The sequence below is a fragment of the Hypomesus transpacificus genome, chromosome 2, assembly GCF_021917145.1.
Source record: "Hypomesus transpacificus isolate Combined female chromosome 2, fHypTra1, whole genome shotgun sequence".
In the NCBI taxonomy this organism is placed as follows: domain Eukaryota; kingdom Metazoa; phylum Chordata; class Actinopteri; order Osmeriformes; family Osmeridae; genus Hypomesus; species Hypomesus transpacificus.
The window spans coordinates 10,577,754-10,589,990 of record NC_061061.1 but is presented as its reverse complement, the minus strand read 5'-3'; the positions used below and the strand labels follow the sequence as shown (position 1 = coordinate 10,589,990).

Below are 12,237 nucleotides of genomic sequence, written 5' to 3'. Positions count from 1 at the left end.
ACAGGTAAGGCTTCTCTGGCCTTCAATCATCAGCTAAACCATGAGGGATTCAACTTGGGTCGACATTATTTTCTTTCTCTCTTAATCTTTTTCGTTTTAGTGGAGAAGGTGAAGGACACTAGAACACCAGGGGCCCGCTAGACGGCCAGGAGGCCACCATTCACCATGGGCCCTCTATCAACCAGGATCCCCCTCTCCACCAGTGGCCTGCTAGACCACCAGGGGCCCACAACTCTAAGAACAGATGTGTGTGTTAAAAACAACTCAATTTGTATGTCTAGATAAGGACAACAGTTTGTGCTACTTCTAACACATTACTTTTGTTAGGTAACCTAACACAGCTATTGTGTAGTTTTTAGTGACACACTTTTGTGTTATTCTTACACAAAATCAACACACCTGTGTGTTTATGCAAACTTTCATTAATATAAATCAAATAAATGACCAAAGAGCCATGACTACAAATTCAGCATACATGTATTACTTTAGATAAGGTACACTGCATGTGCCATCACAAAAATCCTCAAACAAGTTTGTATTTTGGAATGATGTGCATTTCAAAATCATAGTGACAACAATAAATCAAGCGGTACAACATCTTTAGCATCTTTTAAGTTAATCATTTCATATTCATCTTCTCTATTACATAAGTATGGAGGTGCTCTTCAAAATATTTGACTGTTAAAATATTTGACTGATGATGAGCGTCGGAATTAGACGCTCATCATCTAATTCCGAGTTTAAAGCCAGTACGCAACCTGTTCGATAAAAGTGACCAAAACACACCCAAGACAATTGGCCACATGAACTGGGCTACATATATGTATGTAATGTCCAAGTGCTTTCATGTTGTCAATAAATAAATCACATTTTAATAGACTTCCAACCAGGACTGGAAAAACTACTGGCAAGTGGCTACTGATATATTTTTCTTCAGAGGGTCACCTAATGTCCCGGTACTAATGCTCTGAACCTGGTTTTTATAAGCCAAAGTCTTTGAAATACTGATAAAATTACAAACTACTTGAATATTGTCGTTTCAAAGGACCATGCCTCCCCTTGAACAGCGTACACTATAGTTTTACAGAGGGCCAAATTGCATCATCAAGCACCAATAGTGAGTCATGAAATTGTGTTTTGGGATAAGATTTCGATCTGGATAAAGATTTTTTAATAAATGATGATGGTCGATGATGAGCTGTTTAAAAAAAACTGACATTCCTTTGGTAACAACAGGAGCAAATACAATGTCACAAATATCTTGGAGCAGTATAAACAATCGCCAGTGTTGACTTTGGTCACTCACAAAATCTCCAATGAGCATAGGCAAAAAAAGGAGACACCACACTGGCTGTTTTATAGGATTCTCAGCTGTTCTCAAATTAAGAATGACACTAGGCTTAATCTTTACACTAGTATAACCGTAGTCAAAGCTTGCTATCCTGTCATTTAATTGCTCCAAAGTGAGTTTTTCAAAATAGAAGAAATGCTGCAACATTAGTTTTACTTCTGAAAACTCTCCGTTGGGCTGTGACTACGGGGCGTGTTTCAACCGAACTCGTAAAACAAATGCCTCTTCGCTCAATTGGATAGACCTACAACCAATCAGAGCAACATAATACTGTATGTTTTTTGTTGAAAACAAATTCAACCCAAGCGCTCTTTCGTGACGTTGTTGATTAAGTTACAGTTGATCATCTGTCCATCATCGTATAAAGCCCGCCCTGGCAATTTCATTGGTCCGTCCCGATTCTGGTTTTCTGTAGTTGTCCCCAATACGAGACCCTCCAGATCCAACTTCCAGACCAAATTTTTTTGTGGGCGGGGAGGAGTTGGGCTGGCAGCCAGGCTAACTCCCTCTAGTATGTCATGCATGACATCTACAAAAACATTTTCTGTAATGTGGAAATAATTAAGAGAATTAAGGCAAGAATCTCCCTTGACACCAGTGGCAGAAGGATTTTCCTACTGAACAATATGCTGTTGATAATTTTCCCCGTTAACCAACTCAATTTTAGTTCAATTCTGCAGACAAGTTTCTTAAAAAGAAATAAACAGCACCCATCTTGTGAATTTTTGTTTTGGATCCCAATGGGTTAGGGGTTTCTAAATCATCAAAATATAATTGAATTTGTAAGGCATTGGGATACATTTCATAAAATGTGTGCCTTTTGAAATTTAAACCATCAGAGTAATCACACATTTTACCATCACATCTATCATAAGATTGCCTATATAATTTTTAGCATATTTTCACTATCAAAAAATAACTTTACTGTTTCAGAGATAGACATGTATTGACAAGTATCAACTGCCAGTATTTGGGTTAACCTCCCCTGTTTTTTGGCTGTGTCGCCTCTGTAACCCAAGAACATTTCCTTTGGCTTTATCAAAGACAGTTTCTCTGAAAATACTTGAACATTTTGTAAGGAGTGTCAACCTCTTCAAACATGTTCCGTGTTGTTTCAAAATCCTTGAGTAAACTTTGAACAGCCTGCTCATTTTGTGGTATAGAATACATGTTAAGCACAGCAAGCGGTTTTTTTGTTGTAAACAGTCAATTGTTTTGTCAATCAACTCCTTTGTGCAATCAATACTTCTTTGTACTTCAGTCAGAGTGGAATTTGACGTAGAGTACATTTTAGCGACGAAAGCTGCAGCACAGTTTTTGTGGTCTTGAACATTGCAATCCATATTGTCAGTGGTACTGTCAAACTTTAACTCCAGATCGGTCACAGAAGCACTGGAGAGTGTGGGTACAGATAAAATCAGAGGAACACTACTCAAATTTGCAACTGGATCAAAACTTACTCTATCAACATGGGAGTGGTCCCTTTTCAAATGTTTTGCATAAGAATTGAATTGTGGTAGGTTCTCTGACATTGATCTTGACTGCAGACTAAAGTATAATCCTGTCCATCAGAAAGTGTGTGGACATGTCCGAGATGATTAACAAGCCTCCTTCCATCTCTAGAACATTTGTATTTTGCACTTGTACAGATGTACATGGTGACTTAACTTACAGAACCTGCAGTTTTGCGACAAGCTCCATGATTCTGGATCTCTTCCCACCAGAGATCTGCATGCCATAAACATGCCCCATGAACTTAAAGACTGCTGCAACCTGTAAAAGATAGGCCAGGTTGCAAACCCAGAACAGCTCAAAGAGTTTGTCAAGACCGCATGTCAGGCCTTCATCTTGAAGTGGAATCACAACATGATCGTTGGCTGCGATGATGACATACTGCACTGCTGAGCTGGGGTGTCCTACGCTCACAAGGCTGGTTCACTGTTGTTGTGGTCTCAGGGCTCTCCAGGAGGCTATTGATGCTGGTTCCTGTCTGAAAAAAACAAACACATCAAAAACACACATTTGGTAATTCATACCTATCCCATGGAACAGAATATGGACACATTTAATTCATTCAGACATTAGAAGTATCTTACAGGCTTTACGTCCAAGGTGTAAGAGCTGACTTCACGCTGCATTTACTCCATCCCTGACTTCTTCCTGATGCAGATAATGGGTCAGAATCTTGAGGGCTCTGAAACACATTGATTCTAAAGAAAGCGCAATTACCATACAGTCACATACAATTTTTTGGCTTGTCTAATAATCAACTCATCCATTTTAGGCCTTTAAACCAATGTCTCATCAACATTTTGAATTTCGAAACAATTACAAACTTGTTCAACATCGATTATTGATTTAAATGTTTTTTTTAAAGTCCTTCACACTAGGGATGGGCATAATTAATCGACGATCGATTATCGATCGTTAAGAATTTAGTCGATAACATTATTTGTTCATCGATAAAACTAATGCGTGTTCTGTTGCGTAGTGTGAGTCTTGAAGGATTGCAATGGATTTCGCTATGTGGCAGCAATTAAACATTTTACCAAATGAAGCCAATGTTTGGAAAAAAACGCCACAGGCCTACTCAATTACCGGCGAGTTTCCATGTAGCTATTTCAAAAGTAAATATGAAGAGGTCACGGCGAAGTGTAGCGTGAGACCATATTGACTAAAAAATGACTTTGTTCACTGCCAACACTGCAAAGCTGAGTATAAATACAACTCCTCCACGACTCAAATGATGTACCACTTGAAGAAAGTACATCCGACCCTGGTTAGTGGCGGTGCATCCTGTTCTTGGTGCTAGCACGGAGGAGCTGCAATGCACAACGAGCAGAGAAAATTACCCAACGGATCTGTAAGTCCATCGAGATGGATATGCTACCCTTAAGTATTGTTGAGGGCGAAGGTTTTTATGAAGCTTTGTTAATTAGCCGGAAAAAAACGAGGGTCAGTTGTGTTTGAACACAGACTTCTAGCTGTCGGCTCCGCTCCTAGGAGTTACAGAAATAGTTGTTTTTGTTGTAATACCTAGTAAGGGGTCCCATTATCGTCCACCTAGTTCTCGACGCTCGTTAGCAATGTTACCAAAATGTCGTTATAATACAAATTAAAAACGTTAGGCCTATGTCACAGCATTAAACTTTAATATATAGATACACACCTATATTATAACATTCCGGTATTGAAATCCAATCCGGATATGCCTAGAAATGTTACTTTCCTGATTTTAGCAGTTAGCCAGGGGATCCCATTATCGTCCACCCAACCACTTTCAATGGAGAATTGTCAGTTTGACGCTGCGGAAGGCAGATGCTACACATACGGTTTGAGAGCGTATTTACATACTCAAATCTCGAAGTAAGAAGCTGTAATTCGGTGTGCAGCAATATAAGATGTGTACATATCGATGAGTTACTTTCTTTCGTTGCTGCTGCATATCTTCTTTAAGAAATTAACGAAAGAAACGGTTGTGGACGATAATGGGGCCCCGAACGTTGGAGATTTAGAGTGGACGGTAATGGGGCGCTTTACACTACAGATCTCAATGCGGAAACACGCTGTTTTTTTCTATTTTCACTGCATTTTAATATAGCCTATAAATTGTGAATTTTAATATAAAAATGTTAATGATTAATCGAAAATCGATCGTTAATTCTCCCGACGATCGATTAAGACAATTTAGTCGAATGCCACACAACAGAATATATTACATTTACACAACAGAATACCTTCATTTACATTTAGTCCTTTAGCAATCGCTCTTATCCAGAGCGACTTACAGTAAGTACAGGGACATTCCCCAGAGGCAAGTAGGGTGAAGTGCCTTGCCCAAGGACACAACGTCATTTGGCTCAGCCGGGAATCGAACTGCGACCTTCAGATTACTAGCCCGATTCCCTAACCGCTCAGCCACCTGAATACAGAAAATGCTTCAGAAATTAAACATTATACAAGGACTTTATTGTCACCCCATTGCTTGCAACTTACCAGCACTCTCAGGTTGTGGTGGTCCTTCAACATTCTTTTCCAGTGCAGCCAGCTTTAGCAACTTTAGGAAAATGGTAGCTTCCCATTTGCAAAGCAAGAGGTCTGCTTTCCCCGGAAACATTTCCCCAAAGTCTTTGTCGATCTGAAGAGTTGTAATATCCGCAAGACAAGACATAAGTAATGTGCTTAATCACTAAATAAATGCAATCTCATTCATTTCACCTGATTCAAATGAATGGTCGTGTTATGCAGAAGCCTGTTAACGACCATTAATTTGAATCTGTCCTAAATAATTATTTTGTAATTGGAATGGATTGAGCTCATCAAGTCTGTTTGTTTTCAGTGCTCTGGTGGAGGACATGCCGATCCAGAGTATGGCAGCGACTGGAGGTGTGTGACAAGAGAGGCTTACAAAGGCACACATTTCTGTATTCCTCCTCAACCACACGTTCCCCTCATAACCATGTCTTCCTCTGTCTCTCCTCAGAAGGCAATATGACCCTCCAACAGTCCTCTGCGTCTCTCAACAGGTAGGTTCAACAACTTCCTGCATCTCAGTGGGCTCAGATCAAAGTAGTTCACATTCTCATCAGAAAACCCAGACGAATGAAACAAAACTTTGTTTGTGATGGACCTAACTGCTTCTTTCTTTTTCAACGCTCATTCACCACTCTGTCTCTACTCTTTTCCCGCTGCTCCAGTGCTGTGGCTGTCCAGGACTTGTCCACCACAACAAAGCAACAAGCAGATCTCATGTCCACCCTCAAGAGTCTACTCAGCTTTCTGGACTTTCAGAGTGGCCAGGGAGAAGGAAAAGACAGGATCAAGCTGCTGGGGTGAAATATTCTAAATAGTGAACTTTGAAAACATTGTGTTTCCTAGATTGATGTATTTTGTTGTTCCAGAATCAAAGTAACCTAATGAGTGAATTGCTTTAATCTATCATTTACATTGAGGTTATATTAACTACTGCATAAGCACACACAGCAATACCCATAGAAACAACTTTTTTTGTAATCAAAGTGTTTATTGTTTTTTCATTTGAGAAACACAACACACACCTCACATTTAACATCCAATTTACATTCTACACAATACACACACTCTACTCAACAATCAGGGCAATAAACAGAGAGAAAAAAGAAATACACAATTGCCATAGAAACAACATTATAGTTACATAGGAATTGTTACAGTATGTAACTCTGGATATTTTTTCACACAGGTTGCCTAATATCGGAAACACATGCTTTCTTAATGCAACCCTGCAGTGCTTGTTTGCACTTCCGGAATTCTCCACCAACATATTGAGGCAGGAAGAGATCTTGGGGCCTGCTTCCTCTTCAGTTTTACTGAGGTACAGCTGCAGCCACACCTTCGGACACGTGCTCATCTATCCATCCTAACCCTAACCCAAGCATGGAGAACATGAAAAAAGACTGGGCAAAAGTCTCTCTGTGCACTAATATGATATCTCTACTTCATCACTGATACCATGCTACCCTAACTATCTCTCTCTCTACACTAGTATCCTTTAAGACCTCTAACCTAACACTGATACTATGCTACCTGCTGCTATCTGTGCACAGATGCTTCCATGAACTCCAGGCAGCCAGAAACTACACCAGTACGGGCAGGAAAACTTCCAAAAATCTCAAAAAGAAGATTCTGTACAGGGTCAAGAACTGTCTAGCACAATACAACGACAGTTACCTCGAAAATTACGAGCAGGTAACAAATGCAGAATAAATCGCTATTGCACTAGCAGGAAAAATCGATGTTGTTCCTCAAAATGTTGCCGTTATATTTACATTTACCATTGTTTGTTTTGTCTTCTCTTTCTTGCTCCAAGGACGCACACGAGCTCCTTATATTTGTCCTCTGCCAGCTAAAGGCTGAGGGGGAGTCTCTGAGGCATTACATCTACCCAGTGGCCAGCCTGGAGTTTAATATGCAGATCGAACGCACCTGCTGCAGGTAACAACTCACTCCTCTGGGGCCCTGAGGCCTTGCTGATGTTTACAGCAAAATATCAAAGCATCAGGAGTAGAAGAGACAGTAAGTGGTTTACGATTGATATTGGTTTTCTCCATATCCCCCTAAGGTGTGGAGAGAAGGTTTACAGAGAAGAACCTTTCAACTTCCTGTCCCTAGAGTTGACTCCATGCCTTAAGAAAAGTTTGTGTCTGTACTTCAAGGTCAGTATTTACAGTTTACTCTGATGGAATTTGCATCTAATGATGCATCTTCTATCAACTCACCATGATTCCCATACTTTGAACTTAATACATGTAGAACTGGTCTAAGTTATTAGTCTTCAGCTAGAGAACAAGGCTCCCAAATCTGTCCTCGGTGGTGTGTACTTCTAGGCAGCAGATGTGGAGTGCAGATGTGAGCTGTGTCTGGGTGAGCAGGCGTCTGTGGTCAGCAAGCTCCTCTCCCTTCCCCGGTAAGATCCTCTTAGCACAACGCTATTGCATTTGTACTTTGTCCAAAACCAGACTTCAAGGTGTAAATGATTGATTTACTGATTGGTGTAATGGTGACTAGTAATTGAGTTCATTCATTCAGTGCTGACTTCTGTCTGCCATGTCTGTGTCTGGGTGCAGTGTTCTAGTTCTCCATGTGAAGAGGTTCAGTTTTGAGGATGGGAAACTGGTCAAAAGGACGGAAGACATGGCCATCCCAGGAATTATACCACTGTCCTGTATCTCAGTCTGTGGGGATGAAACATCCAAGTAAGAATCCGAACACCAATTCTACACTCCACAAAAAAAGTACCTCCCACTTTCTTTATGGTTAAAACAACAGTTATTTAACAAAGACTTATATTTTACTTATGACCTGCTCAAGTAAGAAACTTCTGCTCTAAATTGGAATTTTGTTGCTTAATGATTTCTCACTCTCTTTGCTGTACAAACAATCTACGGTAGATATAGCTCACTATAGCTTGTAACGCATCTTGTGACACACATAGCGTGTGACGTAGTCGTGCATCGGCTGCTGTTTCTGTGCAAGTATAGCATCATTGCTCATTGCTAATTGTCATCGGAATGTGCTTGACACAGGCCTGACTGTCATCAGATGAACAGCAGTACTACTGACACCCAGACTGCTGCCGCCCTTTCCTCCAGTACAGGTAAAAAGCTGTTCTATCACACACACATACAGACTTAAACAGACCTGATGCAAGCAATGGGACTTTGTAGGCAAGTTAGGATCTGAGTAAGCTTTGTTCAAGCTTTGTTTTCTGTTATTTACAACATTTGACCTCACCCCAACTAGAAAGTCGATCAAATGTTTTGGGTGTGTGTGCTTTCCTGTAATGGTCGGGGGAAAAGCTGCAGCCATTTTAAAAAGTAAACTAACATACTTCCTTATTTCAGATGGACAACCCAGGAGACACTGGAGTCTACCGCCTGTCTGGGATCATCTCTCATGTGGGAGACAGCATGAACTCCGGTAATTGTCTGCAAAGACCCTGTTTTACTACATAGACACACTAACCAAGAGCTTGAGCAGACGAGGCCACGGTGCGGGGGGATTGTGCATCTCTGGCTTACATCCTGTTCTACACCTACAGGTAAGGCTTCTCTGGTCTACATCCTGTTCTACACCTACAGGTAAGGCTTCTCTGGCCTACATCCTGTTCTATACCTAAAGGTAAGGCTTCTCTGGCCTTCACTCATCAGCTAAACCTTGAGGGATTCAACTTGAGTTGACGTTATTTTCTTTCTCTCTTAGTCTTTCTAGTTTTAGTGGAGAAGGTGAAGGACACTAGACCACCAGGGGTCCACCATTCATCAGGGGCCCTCTATTAACCAGGATCCCCCTCTCCACCAGGGCCTGCTATACCACCAGGGGCCTGCTAGACCACCAGGAGCCCACCACTCTAAGAACAGATGTTGTCCGCAGTCAAAAGGCATATTGTTACAAATAGAATGGTCTTCTGGCCTCTGATTTTAACCTCAATGCCTCTGGTCTCCAGTAATCATACATCATCTAATAAAGGTGCTAAAATGTTTCTAAAGCCACAAGTGTCTTTATCAATAGAATTAAATAGTAGACAAAGATGAATATTAGCAAGGGCTTAGTTAAATTCTGCAGGCAAGTTTCTTTAACAAAAATAAACAGCACCCATCTTGTGAATTTTAGTTTTGGAACCCAATGGGTTAATGGTTTCTAAATCATCAAAATATAATTGAATTTGTAAGGCATTGGGATACTTTTCATACAATTTGTACAAATTTAAACCATCAGAGTAATCACACATTTTACCATCACATCTATCATAAGATTGCTTATATAATTTCTTGCATATTTTCATTATTAAAAAAGAACTTTACTGTGTCAAAGATAGAGATGTATTGACAAGTATCAGCTGCCAGTATTTGGGTTAACCTCCCCTGTTTTCTGGCTGTGTCACCTCTATAACCCAACAACATTTCCTTTGGCTTCATCAAAGACAGTTTCTCTGAAAAATACTTGCACATTTCGTAAGGAGTGTCAACCTCTTCAAAAAACTTACTTCAACATGGGAGTGGTCCCTTTTCAAATGTTTTGTATAATAATTGAAATTGTGGTAGGCTTGACTACAGACTAAAGGGTAATCCTGTCCATCAGAAAGTGTGTGGACATGTCCGAGATGATTAACAAGCCTCCTTCCATCTCTAGAACATTTGTATTTTGCACTTGTACAGATGTACATGGTGACTTAACTTACAGAACCTGCAGTTTTGCGACAAGCTCCATGATTCTGGATCTCTTCCCACCAGAGATCTGCATGCCATAAACATGCCCCATGAACTTAAAGACTGCTGCAACCTGTAAAAGATAGGCCAGGTTGCAAACCCAGTACAGCTCAAAGAGTTTGTCAAGACCGCATGTCAGGCCTTCATCTTGAAGTGGAATCACAACATGATCGTTGGCTGCGATGATGACATACTGCACTGCTGAGCTGGGGTGTCCTACGCTCACAAGGCTGGTTCACTGTTGTTGTGGTCTCAGGGCTCTCCAGGAGGCTATTGATGCTGGTTCCTGTCTGAAAAAAACAAACACATCAAAAACACACATTTGGTAATTCATACCTATCCCATGGAACAGAATATGGACACATTTAATTCATTCAGACATTAGAAGTATCTTACAGGCTTTACGTCCAAGGTGTAAGAGCTGACTTCACGCTGCATTTACTCCATCCCTGACTTCTTCCTGATGCAGATAATGGGTCAGAATCTTGAGGGCTCTGAAACACATTGATTCTAAAGAAAGCGCAATTACCATACAGTCACATACAATTTTTTGGCTTGTCTAATAATCAACTCATCCATTTTAGGCCTTTAAACCAATGTCTCATCAACATTTTGAATTTCGAAACAATTACAAACTTGTTCAACATCGATTATTGATTTAAATGTTTTTTTTAAAGTCCTTCACACTAGGGATGGGCATAATTAATCGACGATCGATTATCGATCGTTAAGAATTTAGTCGATAACATTATTTGTTCATCGATAAAACTAATGCGTGTTCTGTTGCGTAGTGTGAGTCTTGAAGGATTGCAATGGATTTCGCTATGTGGAAGCAATTAAACATTTTACCAAATGAAGCCAATGTTTGGAAAAAAACGCCACAGGCCTACTCAATTACCGGCGAGTTTCCATGTAGCTATTTCAAAAGTAAATATGAAGAGGTCACGGCGAAGTGTAGCGTGAGACCATATTGACTAAAAAATGACTTTGTTCACTGCCAACACTGCAAAGCTGAGTATAAATACAACTCCTCCACGACTCAAATGATGTACCACTTGAAGAAAGTACATCCGACCCTGGTTAGTGGCGGTGCATCCTGTTCTTGGTGCTAGCACGGAGGAGCTGCAATGCACAACGAGCAGAGAAAATTACCCAACGGATCTGTAAGTCCATCGAGATGGATATGCTACCCTTAAGTATTGTTGAGGGCGAAGGTTTTTATGAAGCTTTGTTAATTAGCCGGAAAAAAACGAGGGTCAGTTGTGTTTGAACACAGACTTCTAGCTGTCGGCTCCGCTCCTAGGAGTTACAGAAATAGTTGTTTTTGTTGTAATACCTAGTAAGGGGTCCCATTATCGTCCACCTAGTTCTCGACGCTCGTTAGCAATGTTACCAAAATGTCGTTATAATACAAATTAAAAACGTTAGGCCTATGTCACAGCATTAAACTTTAATATATAGATACACACCTATATTATAACATTCCGGTATTGAAATCCAATCCGGATATGCCTAGAAATGTTACTTTCCTGATTTTAGCAGTTAGCCAGGGGATCCCATTATCGTCCACCCAACCACTTTCAATGGAGAATTGTCAGTTTGACGCTGCGGAAGACAGATGCTACACATACGGTTTGAGAGCGTATTTACATACTCAAATCTCGAAGTAAGAAGCTGTAATTCGGTGTGCAGCAATATAAGATGTGTACATATCGATGAGTTACTTTCTTTCGTTGCTGCTGCATATCTTCTTTAAGAAATTAACGAAAGAAACGGTTGTGGACGATAATGGGGCCCCGAACGTTGGAGATTTAGAGTGGACGGTAATGGGGCGCTTTACACTACAGATCTCAATGCGGAAACACGCTGTTTTTTTCTATTTTCACTGCATTTTAATATAGCCTATAAATTGTGAATTTTAATATAAAAATGTTAATGATTAATCGAAAATCGATCGTTAATTCTCCCGACGATCGATTAAGACAATTTAGTCGAATGCCACACAACAGAATACATTACATTTACACAACAGAATACCTTCATTTACATTTAGTCCTTTAGCAATCGCTCTTATCCAGAGCGACTTACAGTAAGTACAGGGACATTCCCCAGGGGCAAGTAGGGTGAAGTGCCTTGCCC

The 12,237-nt window shown here is 40.4% G+C and overlaps 1 protein-coding gene across 2 annotated transcripts in view; it reads left to right on the top strand.

Moving 5' to 3' along the window:
• LOC124472692 (ubiquitin carboxyl-terminal hydrolase 37-like) overlaps window positions 1-12,237 on the top strand; it is a 33,255-nt gene that overhangs the window by 16,721 nt on the left and 4,297 nt on the right. For both annotated transcript variants that reach the window (XM_047027671.1, XM_047027680.1), the window contains exons 4-15: window positions 101-246; window positions 5,691-5,737; window positions 5,835-5,877; window positions 6,049-6,183; window positions 6,573-6,704; window positions 6,937-7,078; window positions 7,200-7,324; window positions 7,452-7,545; window positions 7,717-7,796; window positions 7,957-8,085; window positions 8,416-8,486; window positions 8,734-8,809. In XM_047027671.1, coding sequence (XP_046883627.1) covers window positions 5,707-5,737; window positions 5,835-5,877; window positions 6,049-6,183; window positions 6,573-6,704; window positions 6,937-7,078; window positions 7,200-7,324; window positions 7,452-7,545; window positions 7,717-7,796; window positions 7,957-8,085; window positions 8,416-8,486; window positions 8,734-8,809 — 1,058 coding nt within the window. In that variant the 5' untranslated portion in view covers window positions 101-246; window positions 5,691-5,706. The remainder of the gene's footprint in view (window positions 1-100; window positions 247-5,690; window positions 5,738-5,834; window positions 5,878-6,048; window positions 6,184-6,572; window positions 6,705-6,936; window positions 7,079-7,199; window positions 7,325-7,451; window positions 7,546-7,716; window positions 7,797-7,956; window positions 8,086-8,415; window positions 8,487-8,733; window positions 8,810-12,237) is intronic.